Source organism: Zootoca vivipara, chromosome 3 (genome assembly GCF_963506605.1).
Source record: "Zootoca vivipara chromosome 3, rZooViv1.1, whole genome shotgun sequence".
Lineage (NCBI taxonomy): Eukaryota > Metazoa > Chordata > Lepidosauria > Squamata > Lacertidae > Zootoca > Zootoca vivipara.
This window is the reverse complement of record NC_083278.1, coordinates 47,689,439-47,708,182: the sequence shown is the minus strand read 5'-3', so window position 1 is coordinate 47,708,182 and position 18,744 is coordinate 47,689,439. Positions and strand designations below refer to the sequence as shown.

Here is an 18,744-nt window from a genome sequence, read left to right as displayed (position 1 = left end):
AAACAGGATCTTCCTTAAATACAGGTGAAATGACAGTATGTGCTTCTGAAATACATTGAGTTCACATCCAAAGCAGGTTCAGTGCTCAAGCTGCCTTCTGCATACCTTGACTGGCAGATCTCGGGGTTCTAATGAAAAATGAAATAGCTCTAACAAGCCTAAGGTCTGCTCATCCCAGATATACAGAGTTTAAGAATAATGAGGAACTGCATTAAAAATGCAGAAAAGGCACTAACTTGGTTTCCAGAGTACAACTGTTGCCCACAGTTCTAGAAATTGTGTTATGGAATCATCTGTTGTAAAGAAGCTTACCAGTCATTATCACTTGTTTTGACTAAAGGAGTGTCACAATCTTCTTCACTATGTGCAATAATTCATTATCAACTATATGCTCAGGCTTGAAAATAGCTACTTACCTGGTTACTTGTGATGAATAATAATAGCCTCCTAAGAGCAAGGCAGCAAATAATTACACAAGTGGGTTACTGAGTTTTCTTTTAGGATATAAATGGGAGGCAAGCTAAGTTTTGTGTGTGAACTAGTACATTTTTGTAGTTTTTTTCAAGGATACGATGAATACAGAACATAAACGAGGCAACCAGAGTACCTGAAGAACCTGAGAGCTCAGCAAATTCTTTGAGTATGCTTCTATATGTTTCTTGGTCAGAAAGGGAGGATAGAAGGGATCAATATTTGAGGTCAACAGAATTCTCTCTTCCCCTTGTGTGTGTATGTGTTGGCGAGGCAAAAGAGATAAAACAGGTTCCCCAACAGGCTCTGCTTTGCCTTTTGGGGATCCTTTTGTCTGCACTATGACAAATATATTGGATTGGGTCTAAGTCATATTTTTGCTTGTATTTGCATTGTAAACATGTCAACCCAAGTATATTCTAATGATGAGAAATATAAATAAGTTTGATTTTTCTTGCATAACATAGTCAACACACACAGAGAGAGAGAGAGATAGTGAAATAACCTAACAGAGAACAATGAATGACAGAATGACAAGACAGAGCTTAATTGGGGAAGAGGAGAGAAATCACAGAAACAAAAATGATTGGTCTTTATTTCTAAAAAACCCAACTATGTTCCATAATGCACCATGGTATTCAAACTTTTTAAACAGCTACACTGATCTAGTTTGTGTTTGCAGACTCACCTAGATATCTCTCAGGTTTTTCTTATAAAACAGTTCCCCACAAAATCTCAGCTAAGAAAGTAGAATATTGCATATGACCATTTCTTAGGCTTCTGTTAAAAATATGATTGTGTTTTGATTTTGCTTTAAACATGTACCTTGGTTTTAAGACTGACTCTAGCAAGGAATCAGGAGGAGGGACAACACTCAGCTCCAGAATGAAATTAGATGAGAATCCCAGTACTACTTGTTATTTCCTTCAGAAATCATAGCTTAACCACCATAAAACTGACCATATTCCTACATTTAGCCACAGTTCAAAGCTACAGTTCTCAGTGAATTTATCAGAAAAAGCAAAATAATTTAGGCACATTGTTCATCAATAAAAAATATTCTAAATGACTAACCCTTCCTCTATCAGAAGAAAGACAAATTTTGCTCAATGTGACTTAATTCCAAGATGCAGCCCAAGTTGATTTGTTGAGCCATCCAGACAATGTAAAGAGGAAGTTATGAATGAAAGTGAAATGAAATTCTTCATGTTTATTCAAGTGATTAGAAAATGCTACAGAACACAGTAATGTACAGTAAGCAAGATTGGGAAGACATGTCTGATCCCATCTTCTACACACACAACAGCAAAACATGTTCCCCAAAGCAAATTATTCATTCTACTTTTGTTGTAGTTTTATGAAACAGAACCAATGACAATTCCCGCCCCCAAATGTTTATGACTAAACTCAGAAAAAGATAGTATCAAGTCAAGAAACAATATAGACATTAAAAGTATTAGTTGTCTTACCATTGTGATGTTAGTTCAGTTTTGCTTTTTTCAGAACAGCAAGCAGAGAAGAATTTGTAAGTTGCAGTCATGTGTGCATTAATGCAATACATCTATTAACCCTGATCCTCCCACCGCTTAGCTGCCTTTTTGATTTCCTTCCAAGAGAATCTCATAAAGAAAACACTGCCCAAGCTGACTGATATATTCCATTCAGTACACAGACGCAGTTAGCATCCACTTAAGAACATGAGTCACAGATTGAGACACCTGAAAAATAATGGTTAAGGAAACAGGTCCTTTTCTAAAAGCAACTCCCCAAAAGATAGAAACTTATTACAAAGAATTAGAGAGGGAGACTTCAATAGATACCCTAAGTCCTTAATTATCACAGCAGGTATTGCAAGCACTCTTAAAATATGTAAACAAATATTTCACATAAATTAGTTCTCATTAGCATTCCAGGTGTACAATTAAAAGTAGAGTTGATGGACAGGGAGGCGCAAGAAGCCACATTTCCTGCTGCCTTGTTTCAGTAAAATGTTTCTATACTGATACAAGTTATTTAGCTGCTTCACAATATATACATAAAATACATTTGAAACCACAGCAAGTCCGCTCACCTCCACAGCAAGTCCTCTCACCTCTCTTGGTGCAGCAGCATGAAATCACAGCAGTTGTAACATCAGAAAAACTGAAAGAAAACCCTTTTTGCTGAACAATCTTGACTAAAATCACCTGTTTACAAGGCAATTTTTTTCGGGGGGGGGAGCTTTTAGTAAAATGCCCCATCTTATTCTGGATTCAAATCAAGATATATGTTCTTGGAAATGCAGTCAATGTTGCCGACTGCTCTTTCTGCATTCCTATAGGTTTTGCAATTTTGCATTATCTTGGTACAATCTCTTCTCATAATTAAAAAAGAAGGCTGTGGTTGTAATTCAGAATTGGGATTGAACAATGTAATCGTTCTGTTACTGAGTTTTAAAAACCACTTTCCAGCCTATTAAAAATCATAAAACATATGAAGTTGTCAACCTAGCTCATGCAAGCCAAACTGCATTCCCCCATTAAAAACCCTGAATGGTCTAAATGTTAATAAGATGAAGACAATTTGCACAATGTTTCCAAAAATTATTATAGTATATATATGACAAGTACTGTAAGATGGTGAAATTTAACACGGACATGGTGAAAAATAATCAAGTCTAATGATTATCTACTGTTCCTTACCATAAAAACATACTGTCTGCTTGTTTTCCTTCCCCTTCAAATGCATCCAAAATTTGTGTAGTTTGTCTTTCCCTATTTTTGTGCAATTCCATTGGATATGTATTAAATGGTTAGGTTTTCAAAGACCTTATTGTTTTAAATAGAAAGGTCACATCTTGTTGGCCATGCTCAGTACTTGGTTTGTATTGCCCCTGAGCAAATGCATGCTTCTCCAAGATGAAGAAATGCAAGTACATTAGCTCTTCTCTTAACTGAAGGGTTTTTGACCAGACTTGTCTACTGCCATTGACAGAAGTTCTCCAAGGTTTTAGGGAAGTGGTTAAGAGCGGTAGACTCGTAATCTGGTGAACTGGGTTCGCGTCTCCGCTCCTCCACATGCAGCTGCTGGATGACCTTGGGCTAGTCACACTTCTCTGAAGTCTCCCAGCCCCACTCACCTCACAGAGTGTTTGTTGTGGGGGAGGAAGGGAAAGGAGAATGTTAGCTGCTTTGAGACTCCTTCGGGTAGTGATAAAGCGGGATATCAAATCCAAACTCTTCTACTCTTCTTCTAGTACCGTATTTTATACCAAGTTCAGCTGAACATTGTAAATCAATTCTCTCCAAAATGAAACCAAAGATCCCTTAGAGGACAACACTAGGGCATACCTTCCAACTCCCGGTTAGAAAAATCCGGGATCAGCAGCGCCGGCACCGGAAGTCGCTTCCAGACATGCTCAGAAGTGACTTCCGGTGCCGCTCTGCCCGATTTCCGGTGCCCAGACATGGGCAGAGCACCCGAAATCGGTTCTGCGCATGTCCAGACATGAACAGAAGGAGCCTCCCTGGCAGGTACTGAAATCTGGGGGATTTACAGGATTTTTTCCAATCCGGGCTGCCAGCGGGAAACGGTTTAAAATACGGGGGTTTCCCACGAAAAACGGGAGACTTGGCAGCTATGCACTAGGGCCTTATAAAGAAATATGTAGGCAATCTGAATTAACTCGGCACACTGCTTATTAAGAGAGCTTTTTCTGGAGTCTAATTTAACAAGACTGCATTGATATATTTATTGATGATGGAATTAAAATTTCACTTATCTAAATATTCTCTACTTTAGAAGTCGCAGCTCCAAAGTAATGAAAAATACTTTCAGAAATTTTAATGTAAAACTAAATGCTTTTCACAGAATAATTGACACAAAAAGCTGACTAACCTTAAAGTATGTTTTTGAGGTACATTATCTCCTGGTGTTATTTTTTAATGCCTATACTGAAATGGCAAACATTCCTGGAGTTTAGAATAAGTGAACAATAAAAATATTAATGCTCAAGCATTGTTAGTATTTAAAACCTTATCTCAGTTTCTGGGCAAAAATACTCCACTGGTCACATGGTTAAACTTACCCTGAAAGCAGAGTTTTAGCCACCTCTAAGTCCCCCATTTCCCACTTTCGAGTACAGTATAGCTGGCACCCTAACATTCACAGAAACAGAAGTTGAGAGTATTTTTGCATTGCCCCACCCCACTACAGTCCTGCCACCCTCAAAAACTGCTCTGGGTGTTCAGAAAACCCTCCAGTACAGCATGGGGGTGATGTGGCAATTGCAGGGTCAATCAGGGATCTATTCTCTCCCTATGCCAGAAGGGGCCTCTGCTAAATTAAAGATGGCAGTCATCTTAGATTATATAATTTAGGAAAAGTGGGGTAAATATAAGAAACATCAACAAGCAGGGTGGATAAAAATCAATGATTTTTTAAAAATAAATTTTAAAAATCAGATTTTTAAAATTTAAATCAGATTTTTTTATTTAAATTGGATTTTTAAAATAAAATGATTTTGGAGGAAAAATCTTTCTAAAGATAGTTTTCTGTTTAAGTTACATTATAGTCCAAAGGCTATTCATCAGGAAATAAGGATTTGTTTTAAGTTTTTATGTGCTAAAACTCAGTCTAAGTTTTTTTGCTTTAACTGTTTTTTTCACTTAACCACATCACTTAACAAACATGGATACAAATGCTATATTGTTATTGTTTTAGTTAAATAAATTGTTTACATTGTTATTAAATTATTTTTCTCCTTCCAATAAAGTACAGCAGAATAGTTGTCCAAATATAAACAGTTAATTTATTAAACCTCACAATAATTTCATAATTATCTGTCTATGTATTTCTAATAGTATAACCAAATCAGTAATTTTTTATATAACTGTAAAAACTACTCTGAAAATTTATTATTCCAAAAATGAAACCTTCCTCTGGTTGTAAATATTAAGATGATACCAGCAAGAATTAGTTTCTGTAAAAAAAAGATTTAAACAAAGTTTTACTGACTAGTGATTTAAATCGTGATTTAAATCATGATTTAAATCAATTTGATTTAAATCAAATCCACCCTGTCAACAAGGGAATAATATTAATTGGTTTTGCTTGTCTTCTTTCACAGTGAAGCAAAACAAAAAAACAAAAAACCCCACACACAGAATCCAGACTTCCAGGTCTTGATGCAAAGCCATTGTTTTCCTCATTTTAAAGCATCCATCCTGTGTTTTTCAAAGTACCATCTGCAATCCTGGATGGTGTGAGTAGTTAAGATTGTATAAGAGTGAGGAAAGAAGTACCAGTTTAAAATAAAAATTAGTCAGTTGTAGGCTGTCCCCTTAACAGTGAGGTTTGTAACAGATTGGATTGTATTAAGGATAAGAATGAACCACCTACTTTTCCTTAGCTACATATATTGTGAAAAGTTATTTTCCCGAAGAATTCTATTTATAACTTACTATAAGCATAACATTTCCAAAGAGGCCCTGACATCAGCTGGTTGCCTCCCTTTCCCATAACATGTTTTCAGCGCAATCATCAAAATGCACTATCCAAACAGGTCTTACAACATTCAGAACACTTGCAAAATCACAATAAAAAGCAGCTTATTGCTAAAAGAAGTCAGGGAGCAATTTTTCTCAAAGTCAAAGGGTTTCAAATATCTTGTACTTGACTGCTAAATATAGAGGCCATTAACAAAATTCATTAAAATTAAGCTCATCAGCAAAATGAGATCCAATGCTAGCATGCACATAAAGAAGCTCTGGTAACTATTTCCAGAGAAGTAGTTGTGTTAGTTCATAGCAGCAAAAACAACAAAGAGTATTGGGGAACCTTAAAGACTAAGTGCTCATCCACACTTTTGCTTAACCCCTATTTTAACTGTATTGTATCTGAGAGCTTTTCTTATCAGGGCTGTCTTTAGCATATGCACTGCCGGTGTGCAAAGATCCACACAGCGCTCCCAAATTTATACACGACTGATCTCGTGACTAACTACTTCCCGTGTTCCTGCCCGGGGAAAGGCAAGCACCAGGCAACCTCCGTGCGCGCCCTGGGCGAAAACCGTGTTATGCATGGGATGGAGCCGCGGAAAAGCCACGTGGAGCGCAGCTCTGCACGCTGGGCTCCGCAGCCTGGACCAGACCAGCCTGGGGCAATGTGGTGAGGCTCCTTACATTTCTCCTTCCTCTCTGGCTGCCCGTTCGGAGCAGTGGGTTGAGGTTGGTAATGCTGGGGGCAGCGTGGGGCCTTCTCCTCTGGTGCGCCTGGTGCACATGGACAGTGGTGGCAGTGCCCTGGTACCTGAATGGATGTGCCAGGTGAGCGGGGCGTTGCAAAGGTGGAGTGAGGTGAATCGCTGCCAGGCCCCACGGCTGAGCAGCCCAGGGAAGGCGCCGGGGGAGGGAGTGGCCCTTCATCGCCTTCTCCACCAGATCCGGCCATCGCAAATTCAGAGTGATGCCAGAGTCCAGCCGCACAGCCACCAGGGCACAGCCGGCAGCAGCCTAGCGCCCCCCAGAATTTGGCACTCCTGGGTAAAGACAGCCCTATTTTTTATAGTTTCCCAGCTGTGCCTTGCAAATCTAATCTTGCCTGCTGAATCAGATCTTATCGGATCTTTTTCTTAACTGAGCTTCAATTCAGAGGAAAAGATCACATTTTCACAAAGCACAAAAAGGTACAGATACATGAGCAGGTGAGGTGGCATAAAAATAGTTTAAGCAGTCCTCCCCAAGCACCATTTTTCAAATACAAATAAGCATACCCAGTAGGTAAAATGTAGATATTTTAAAATTATTCTTTCTCCTGCTCTCTACCACTTCCATATCCACAAGAGGCCCCTTTCAGACAGAAAAGCAGACCATGTTATTTGTGAAAACACCATAAATTTAACCTTGGATTTTTATCACTTCATTCCCAAGCATGGTTTGAAAAAAAAATTTCTCCCCATACCTCCTATAGAAGGTCCTAAAGTGCAAATAAAGTTTCAAGAAAAAGTTTCACCGCCACAGTGAGTAGTGAGGGAGTGGACACACACTTGTTTTTAGCTCTAATTAAAGAGGCAGTCCAGTTTTGCAAAACAGTAATTTCGTTGCCAAGTAAATAAAACAAAAGGCATGACAGTGTTGTAGCTATAGCAATTCTTCACTGTATATATTCGGCACCCCCAAAAAAGAAACAGGCCAAAAATACTTTGATTTTTTTAATGCTACTGGGAGGAATTAATAGAGATGTTCAGCAACACTGACAGAATGTTGGCAAACTGGTTAACATTTTCATGAATTTAAGTAAGATAATAGGGGATTTTTGTAGATTGCACAATGCTCTAATTAATGCTTTCCTCAAATCAGTCCCCTTTGGTAGCAGTGAAAAAAATAGCTTTCATAAAGGAGAGCATTAGGGTAGGCCTGATACCATTATTATAGGCATGGCCAGTGTATATTTCCTACAGTAAATGACAATTGAGGCTGTTTTGGGTTATGTATAAAAGCCATCCTTCAGTATATGTTCCCAAGATAAGTTATAGTAAAAAAACCCAAAATTATATAGTATAGATATAGAATTAAAAAATGACATAAAGCAAAGGAACAGTACCAAATAACAATAAAACTAGGTTGAATCATAAAAATTTGAGTTTTTTCTACAATCAAGCGGTACATAAATTTTATGAAATAAAAACAAAAAAAGTAAAATTGAAACAGAAATTAAACAACTGTTCAGTGTGCTGAAATGGCTGGGCAAATTAAAAGAAAAGTCTTTCCCAGATTCATCAAGACATCAGAGTAGATGCCAGGTAAGCGCATCTAGAGAGACATACCCCAATCAAGAAAGACACACCCTACAGTTACCACACTCCTAAACTCAGATGTGTTGGTCAGCCAAGCAATGACAAAGCAGGCGGATGACATAGTGGGCAATGCTAGCGCTAGGGCACCAGGTAGGCATTCCAGATATTGGACAGAAGGTGTGGTGTTGGGGAGGGAGGGAGGAAGAATCCTGGTTGGTTTGATCATTTGTCTGGCTTCTTAAACAAACCATGGCTAACACAAACAATTACTTAGAGTAAACTTCTCAGAGGTTCTATTTACAATCAAGCAGTATAATTAGAAAATAAAAAAATTGTCATAAAATGTTGGATTTTTTCTATTATATCATCCTGCTTTGTAGCTTTTGCAATACTTACACACATTTTAAAAATACATTTTAAATAATATTAATGTCAAATTAATCAATGCCACTTTTTGGGTAGATTATCAGTTTAATCTTAGTAGCTCTCATTGAATTCAGAGGGGCATATTCCTAGGTGTGTACAGGATTGCAGCCTAAATGAGTAGTTTGATTAATCAATTAACACTGCAGTGGTAAATACAGTGTATTTTAAAGCAAGTTGTCACATTAATTGTTATTAATCACAAAGCTATAAAGAAAACAGACAATTATGGAAACTGATCCCACATATAAATTAATTGCGAGCAGCTAAGTAAACAGAAAATAATGGATGTCTGCATCAAGAACACCTGCAGTCCTAGGTTGAATTCTCAGCAAAAAGGGGAGCATCTTACTAAAGAAGGTGCAGCAATCATTAAAAAGAAAGAAACCAATCTACCACCATAAATTTAACTAATCTCAGAAGCAATGGCAAATGGAGACCAGTGAATTTATTTTATGGAATAGTATCAGAGTGATGAGGAAGCTAGAGACTGTTTCATTTGAAAAATGTTTATGATAATACAAAGGTTCCCCAACTCCCTCTGCCCCCACAGACCTTATGAAAACTGCTGGGGGGGTTCCTGGTAATAATTATAATAATTGGTAATAATAATAATAATATTTTTAATTGATCTTTATTAATTATTTTCTAACATAAACAGAAATCAAACAGACATCATAAAGAAGCAAATGAAATAAATAATTTTTTCTCAGGATACAAAATAATCACATTTGAAAAACAAAAAAACAAAAAATTGTAATGCACTGTGCTAGATGTTGCATGATTATAAATGATTTTTAGTGGTTCTTTTATTTCTTATATAGTGTATTATTATTGGAAATCCATATGTCAAATTGTAAGTGTTCTTCACAGACGTGCTGTGGAGCACTTGAATGAAGCCCAATCATAGTTTGGGAACCTCTGAGATAATACATTACAGAGGAATTAGCCTGATATCAAAGGATGGGAAACTATTGTTGAATCACTCTGAATCACAAATAGAGTCTTAGTGGTGAATTAGGCAGACTTTCACAAGAAGAGAAAACACAATTAATTGATTCACTGGGTAATGAGAATGCCAGATGATGCTCAAGATAAGCAGTGGCCTGTTATGGCAACCCTTGAATTGATTTTGCAAAAGCATTTACTAAGCAGACTGGATTTTGCTGTCCTTGCCTGATAAGATGCCAAATGAAATTAAAACTGTATGTCATCATCAAATCCAGGTGTGGGAGGAATGTTTGCCAGCTCTTTTGAAGTTGAGGCAAGTGTCTCACCAGGAAGCTCCCTGGCTTACAGGGGCGTACTCAGGATCAAAACTGGGGGTGGGGGAACCATGGTCGTTCAGGTTGTGACATTTCAGCACGGAAAAGACGAATGAAACCAAAATTTTAAGAAAATTATATACCGTGTTTCCCCTTTTTTAAGACACCGTCTTATAACTTTTTTTCCTCAAAAAAACACACGGTGTCTTATTTTCAGGGGATGTCTTTTATTATTATTATTACTGTTTTTATTACAGTACCTTACAGCTGTTCTGGGCTTTGTATATCTACAAAAGAACTTGAACTTAGCTTGGTAATATATGGGAAGCCAGAGCAGGTGGAGAGCATGCAACACTGTCCAGAACAGGGGTCAGCAAACTTTTAATGTGGGGGGCCGGTTCACTGTCCCGCAGAACTTTTGGCAGGCTAGACCGTGCACGCGCGCACATACACATACGCCCATGCCTTCCTTCCCTCCCCACGTTCAGATGGAGCAGGCTGGGCTGGGGAGGGAGCACCCTGTCGGCCCTGGGTCTCGGCTTGTGCTGAGGGGCCACAGCCACCCTGCCAGGAAGGGCCCCTACCCCGGGGTGTCCATGACCATGCTGCTAAAGTGCCACTGCCAAGCAGCACAGAGGAGTCCTCCTCCTCCCTCCTCGCAGGCTCTCTGCTTCCGTGGCTCTGCTGGGCTCTCCGAGCACTCTGTGCTGCAGCAGCCGCCAGTTCTGGGCTGCGGGGTGGCAGGCCTCCTCAGCCGGGCCAGGCAGAGGCCCGGCTGCTGGCTCGGGTGCTCCGCCCGGTGCTGCTGCACACTCCGCGCTGCAGCAGCTGCCAGTTCTGGGCTGCGGGGAGAGCAGGCTGGGCGTGCGCGCGCAACCTGCAGGAATCAATGCGCTCCCATCTGCGGCGCATGCAAATGGCCCGGGAGGGCTGCCTCCGCCACCTCCGCTGCCAGGTCAGGTCCCCGCTGTAGCTGCAGGCTTCCCGCGGGGGCTGCCTGCGAAGCGCCGCACCGAGGCTCCCCGGGAGAAGGCGCGCGGGGAGCGCATTCTGGCCCCGGTGATGTCAGGCGCGCGGCAGTCCCCTGAACCAAAGCGCAGCTCGGGGGACTGGCGGCAGCAGCGGGGCTTCCTCAGGGAAAGCAGGCAGGCGACAACAGCCCTGGAGCCGAAGCTCAGCGGGCGCTGCTTGCCGCCTGCCAGCCTGCCTTCCCCGCCACTCCCCCGAGCCGAAGCGCAGCTTTGGGACTGGTGGCGGCAGCGGGGCTTCCTCGGATCGGTAGCTGGGGGTGGGGCGGCAGGAGGCTGGCGGCGGCGGGGAGGGCCCGATGCGGCCCTCTGGCCGGGTCGGCAGGTCGGCGGGGGGGGGCGGAACTCGCTCGGCTTCGTCGCTCTTCCGGACAGCAGCAACAGCGGGAGGAGTGCGCGCTCAGCCCTGGCACCATGGCACAGCTACTGCAAAAGTGCCGGGCGGAGTGATAAGCCTTGGAGGAGAAATTCCAGAAGCTCACATTTCTGGGCTGTGGGGTGGCAGGCCTCCTCGGCAGGGTTGGCAGGCATGTCTTATTTTCGGGGTATGTCTTATACTTCGCAAATGCTTAAAATTGCTGCCCTGGCTTACTTTTTGACTACGTATTAAAAAAGGGGAAACACGGTATACTATGTTTTTCCGAATATAAGACACTGTCTTATATTTATTTTCCTCAACAAAATAAGCCTATAGCTTATTTTCGGGGGGTGTCTTATGGCGATCCCCACCTAAAATAAGCAGAGCAAAAATCGCTTGACCACACACTACGATGTACTCTTAAAGCAAACAATTTAGGCTACCACAAACAATAATACAAAGCCTCCCTCTAGAACAGAGAAATAGCCACAGATCGCAGCGAACTGCGCCAACTGCTGCCCCGGGAACAGAACACAATTATTAGACATAGTAACGGCTCCCGCAAGGGAGCTAAGGACCTTCAGGCGCTCCCCCCCCCAAACAAACACCCCTTTTCCTTACACCAAGCCCCCAAACCAGCAAATCAAAACAATGACAATGAACAAACGTTGTACAGCAAATACCGGTAGCAAGGAGAAACTCGGGCTATGATTTAGAGCAGGGGTGGCCAACTTCCAGGAGACTGCAATCTACTCGCAGAGTTATAAACTGGAGGTGATCTACCCCGTTTTAGTGGGGTTCAGTGGGTTTTTTTTAGAGAGGGGAAATGACCTGTTTCATCACCCATTTTATTGGGGTGCAGGGTTAAAACTTCAGTTTTTGGGGGCCGCCTAACTTTCAGGGGCAAGGGGATTACTTGCTCACCAAAATACCACTGCAAAAACTCCGTTCTTCATTCCACGGAACAGGATAAAATGCAGGGAGGGGAGAGGGGGGTGGGCCCGGGTGCTCTTAGACAAAAGCAAAGGAGCCCGTAATCTAGCCAAGAGCGATGGGAGAAAGATAAAGGTCAGGGAAGAGACGGAGGGGAGTGTCAGAAGGGAAGGAATGGGAAAAGGAACGGGTGGGGGAAAGTTGGATCGGAAGGCAAAAAAAGGACGATAGAGCGAAAGAGGGAATGGCTAAGAGAGGCTAGAAATCAAAACGGGGGGGGCTTCGACTGCTCAGGACAGGCTAGCAGTTAAAGCCTGAATGGATTAAGATCGGATTTAAAGATAAGGAGTGAATGAGAGGGTGGGGGGGAAGAAGCGAGGAGGAGTGCCTGCCTTGTTGCAGGGGAAAAAATATTAGCCTCCTCGTTTCATCACTTTATAACCATTTAAAAAATTTTGCTTCGGGGGGGGCAGCTTCCCCCCCCGCCCCTCGCTGGGTACGTCCATGCTGGCTTAGCTTATGTTTATTACTGCAGTGGACAAATGATAATCCCTTATGGAACTCCTATTATCCCTTAGGGGAACTCCTATTATCATGATCTTGTAATATAGTCAGTATGGGCAGATGTGTAGCACTGGGAAAGAGAAACCTGACCTCTGGGGACAGAAGTCACAACTCAGCACTCAAGCAAGAATGGGAACATACTGACTGTGGATGCTATCATGAGCATCTTAAATAGAGGAGAAACTGAAGTTGCAGTGTGAGCAAGAATCAGGCAAAATTAAATATAATATCAGCTATATCTAAATGAAGTACAATATTGAATTAAAAGGCAAAAGTTTTATTGATATAAAATTCTATGCTCTTTACCTAGTCGCGATATTTGCAAATTTTCAAACACCATTTTAAAAAGTGCTGCATAACTTTTATTTTAATTTTAAAGTGTGCTCTCCATTATTAGACATGCTCAATGTACTCATTTCTGTGTTTTCAGTGGGTCTACTCCAGGGGTTCCCAAACTAAGGCCCGGGGGCCGGATGCGGCCCAATCACCTTCTAAATCTGGCCCGCAGACGGTCCGGGAATCAGCATGTTTTCATGAGTAGAATGTGTCCTTTTATTTAAAACGCATCTCTGGGTTATTTGTGGGGCATAGGAATTCGTTCATTTTTTTCCCCAAAATATAGTCCAGCCCCCCACAAGGTCTGAGAGACAGTGGACCGGCCCCCTGTTGAAAAAGGTTGCTGACCCCTGGTCTAGTCCAAGTATGACCTTGCTGCCTATTATCTAAAGTTTCTAATATAGTGTAATACCATTGTAATTTTATTTATAAAGTTATGTTTATGTTGTTGCTTGCTGCCTTGAGCAAAGCAACCTATAAATATTTAAAATAAACATAAACAAAATTCATGAAGTTATCCTTTCATTTTTATTTTACATTCTTGTCTTTCGGCAGAAAAGCAAACTGGCCAGTTTTCTTCAGCTTTTAGCCTATGCTTTACTATTGTTTATGAGAAAATTAGGCTATTCACCAAGCCAGACGCCTTTAAAGTAAGTTATGAGAAGTAAGGCGTTGCACAACCTTGTCTACAAGGTAATCACTTAAACATAGTTCTCACACTACAAGAGAAGTAATAAGCACCCTCCCTCTATGCTAAGTTGCTGGCATGATATAATACTTATATAAATAAGATGAATAACTTAAGTGGAGGAATTAAATGAATTTGTACAGTACATTGAAACCTCCTGCTAAGCCAAATCACACCAGTTTAAGCCAATTCAGTTCACTGGCTTCAGTGGGTCTAAACTGGAATAAGCATTGATATAGAATATTGATAATATTCCAGTTTCCTCATGTCAGCCTATCAAAAGCATTTACTTGTGGAGAAAATTGGGAACACAAGGAATTTATTTGTTTTTAAAATTCTTATTGATTCCCTCTATGGATGAATGCACATGTAGCTCAATGTCATTATACTCTTATATAATTTATCTTTGTACTTTGTACATATTTCATGGACCCAAATGGAAAAAAGACATCTGGCTTCTTTGTTTGTCATCAATTCCCCCCGCCCCCCGGTCATTTGATACTTCTGTTATACCTCAGGTAAGAAATTTCTATGTATGGTATTATTTTTCAAAATTAACTTTAAAAAATAAATTAAAACAATGTCACTCTTCATACTTTTAGTTCCTCCTTACCTTTTTAAATGATGCTGGCAATGTAGATGTAGTTATTGAATCCATTGGAATACCATAAGCAAACTGTGTCTCCTGTGAGGATAGCAGAGGCAGCTGATTGGCCTGAGCAGCAAATTGTGTATCAGGCATGTCAAAATATCTGAAAAACACATAATATTTTTGCCATTTAATGAAATTGACCAGAAACATTGTATTAGGGTGTTAAATTGAAGCTGTATTAGAGATCATTGTGATTAAAGTCTTAATATGTGACAAATATTACGTGTCTGCATCCAAAAACGACATAAAATCAGCTTTGTATCTAACTCTTAAATTAATAATGCTTGGATCTGGTTCAAGAAGGCATCAAGAAAGGTCTCACATTTCTCTTTATTCTTAAATTACACCTGTTTTGTTGAAGGTGAAATATGGCCAGTTGTGAAAGGCAGTTTTCATTTTTTCCTAAATATTTATAGCTTTTGCTATTTGGGACATAGCAAAACCTATAAAGTGCTACAGCAGTTCAGGGGTGGTGCCAATTGCTATCTCTTCCATTGAATAACCATGCAATTATTCCCTCAGGAGCGCCTGCATCTCTGATTATTATGTCATAAAAACACAGTAGAAAGTTTTCAAAGATTATGAAAAATAATAGAGACGAACAACTCTCATCTGTCAATACATGCTGGCCTGGCAATAGGAGAAAAACAACATCAGCATCAGCATCAGCATCAACAACAACATTTGTATACTGTACAGTGGTACCTCGGGTTAAGAACATAATTCATTCTGGAGGTCCGTTCTTAACCTGAAACTGTTCTTAACCTGAGGTACCACTTTAGCTAATGGGGCCTCCCGCTGCTGCAGCAGATTTCTGTTCTTATCCCACAGCAAAGTTCTTAACCCAAGGTACTATTTCTGGGTTAGCGGAGTCTGTAACCTGAAGTGTCTGTAACCCAAGGTACCACTGTACCACCCTTTTGTTCACAGCACAAAATACAAGGCAAAAAACACAAAAGACATAATAAAAATAAGAATAAGAACAAAGCAATAACCCCCTCCCCAACCCCTCCCATTAGACCACGCAGAGCACATGCTGTCCATATACATTTATTAGCAGTAAAAAGTAAGACTGATGAAAAAGGCTATTCTTCACATATAATTTAGTTAATGGAATTAACTGCCACAAGATGCCATGGTCATTTGTTTGGGTGATATAAAATGGGTTTCGTGGAAGATGGGTCTGCCGGTGGATATTAGCTATGACTGCTAAAGGTGACTTCCATATTCAGAAGAAAATAAAACTGAATATCAGTTGTTAGGTGGTAACATAGAGTGTGCTATTACCCTAAATTTTAACACCCAGTTCTATGCCTGAATGCAACTTGGAGCTGCCTGGGTGTATGTTTAGAACTCTAACAGATCCAAAATGCAGCAGGCAAAATGCCCTAGCCAACAAATTTCCTAGTACCGGTAGTGTGGGTTCTACACATAATTAATAGTGCCACTTTTGAACTGGGAAATAATACCTTTTTCTGTATGAGGCACTCTCTCAGTTAGCTCAAATTTCAAATGAAGTCCTGCTCTGGATTCCACCATTTAGAAAGGCCAGATTGGTAGCTACAGGTACAATATCCCTGCTTTATGTATGTTCCAGTTCACCAGGGTCCAGATCAGTCCACTCCAGGTCTTACACAAAAGCTCTAAAGACGAGGCTATGAATCAGCTGAGGACATAAGATTTCTGGTGGGCATTTTCTAATGCCTAGTGTAATGTTTGTTTGTTATAAATAAAATATTCATCCTTTGTGCCAAGACTACATCCTACAATGAATGCAAGTTTTCTTGATGGTGGCATCTATGTTATGGAATTCCTCTTGTGGGGAGTTCCACCAGACCTTCTTACATTTAGAATACTAGGCTCAAAATTAATCCTACAACCCAATTAAATAAATCTTAGCAGTGCTTTTTTTCTTAAAAAATGTTTAGGGGTACTCTCATTTTCCAATGCATATTGAAATACCGAAAACGGTGGAATGGGAAATAAAACCAAGAAAGAAACAGGAGGAAGTCCAGTTCGAAAGAACAAGTGGAGAAGATGAACGTTATAGGAAGAGTAAAGATAAACACGACACAACTAAAGTTTGATTGTATAAAAGCAAGTTTATTTAAGAGGTACATAGACTTGTATGTTTGCTTTTATTTCTGTATATGCATTAATTTCCATTGCTGTATGTACCTAATTCAGAAATGTTGAAATAAAAATGATATTAAAAAAAAAGAAATACTGCCCCTCAATGAGACCAAACTTAGATTCACAAAATGTTTAAGGGGTATGCGTACCCCTGTGTACCCCCAGAAAAAAGCACTGAATATTTAATTTGTCAATTAACAAAACTAGTTTTAGCAGTACCGTGTTTCTCATATTATAAGACATGTCTTATATTTATTTTTTCCTCAAAAAACACACTATGGCTTATTTTCAGGGGATGTCTTATATTTTTCCTCCTCCTCCTGCCGCAGCCGGCATTGCTGCTGCGCCTATCACTATGTCTTATTTTCGGGGTATGGCTTATATTCCTTGAATGCTTAAAAATCCTGCTATGGCTTATTTTATGGGTATGTCTTAAAATATGAGAAACAGGGTACCTAAATTTGCAAGTGAGAAAAAACAATGCTTCTAAAGAAAAGAATGATTTTAAAAAAGATTATGTACTGTAAAGCATACACACACCGTGCTAAAAGAGGTATCTTTCATTCCTTCTTACATAGGTCTCTTACATGCTCAGTTTTTATACGTACTTGCATTACAAAAGGCATTTTAATCAGACATTATCTTTATATAAATGAAAACAGACTAACAGTTCAATCCTATTACCGGTTTAACCCTACACATCTTTTCAGAGGTCTCATTGAGTTCAATAGCATGTACTTCCACAAAGGTATGTAATTGCAGCCTAAATGTGGTAGCCCCAGATAAAGCCTTTTTTATGTTTCCCAGGGACAGCAGGCATGGACACCAGTTTTATTTGGAGTTGGCTTAGGCTGCCTTGATTCGAGGCAGCAAAGGAGTCCTCTTATTCTTGGTTGGCCTAGGGCAGGCTTCCCCAAACTCGGCCTTCCAGATGTTTTGGTCTACAATTCCCATGATCCCTAGCTAGCAGGACCAGTGGTCAAGGATGATGGGAATTATAGTCTCAAAACATATGGAGGGCCGAGTTTGAGGAAGCCTGGCCTAGGGTGTAATATCCCTGGAGATGCTCACACTTGAGTGCCCTCTGGTGGAATGCCTGGTTTCCTACTTGTCTTCAGAAGTGAAGCAGCTGTTTCTCCAACCAGTTTAGAAGCTCCTGGCAGGATTCTTGGGAGCTGTCTCTGGCTCATGCAAAACTCTGTCTGGATGCCTTTCTTTAATCAACACCAAGTTGTGCAGAATTGGCTGACACCTCTCTCCATTTTATCTGCAATTTATATCTGTTGTTTTAATTATACTGTTCTGATGTTACTGCTTTTATGCTTTTAGCCATCTTACTTTTGTTGATTATTTGTAAGCTGTTTTGAGGATTTATGTAATTAAATACTAAGAAAAACAAACTTTTAAGTCATATTTAATTGATTGAGAACCGAATTAATTAATTGCACATCAACCCAGGTTAATATCCGATACTGGGTAACAAAAATGTTTGGGTTGACACTTGGTACATGGGTTTCCTGACTGAGAACATAGAAAAATGCAGAGCAACTTTTGCAGCAGAGCAGCACACTAGAAAGACTAACAAAAGATGTAAGGCAAAACTGATACATATTGATTTGAACTTAACAAAGCAGTATAGTAAGATGATATGAAGATATAGAGCTATAGCTAAGTCCCTGGGGTCTGGGAGATGAATAGTATTTGTAAACTGTCTTCCTACCCAACATATTGTCTGGATGAAGGCAAAGGTTCTAGACCTCACTAAGAATTGGCTTTGTAATGCCAGCATGTAGTCAGTGGGATTGGCTGCATGGAGTACAGTAGTGGTGTCAGGATGCTGACTGTATGGCTCCCACTTAGTTGACACCATGTTGCTAGCAAGAACAACAAAATGTCAGAGGCACTGAAGCAGCAGCCAATCAGGGCTGTGAACAGCCTCTGAAACAAGGATGAAAGAGGCATGAATGAGGAAGAGTATTTGGCTGCACACATCTATGAAGCCTGAAAACACCATTTTCATTGTGATATGAAGTTTCAGCATAGTAGTACATACTGTATAGGAACAAATAAGAGCAAGTCGGAAATATTACAACTTTGTATGAAACCCTGCCACCTAGTG

At 40.3% G+C, this 18,744-nt stretch overlaps 1 protein-coding gene across 2 annotated transcripts in view; it reads right to left on the bottom strand.

The window, feature by feature from the left end:
* The window catches only part of CRYBG1 (crystallin beta-gamma domain containing 1), a 104,094-nt gene that overhangs the window by 54,869 nt on the left and 30,481 nt on the right, over positions 1-18,744 (bottom strand). The window contains exon 2 of one of the 2 annotated variants that reach the window (XM_035109300.2): positions 14,454-14,592. In XM_035109300.2, coding sequence (XP_034965191.2) covers positions 14,454-14,592 — 139 coding nt within the window. Of the gene's footprint in view, positions 1-1,940; positions 2,498-14,453; positions 14,593-18,744 lie in introns of those variants that run through there. The other variant, XM_035109303.2, reaches the window with a different exon arrangement.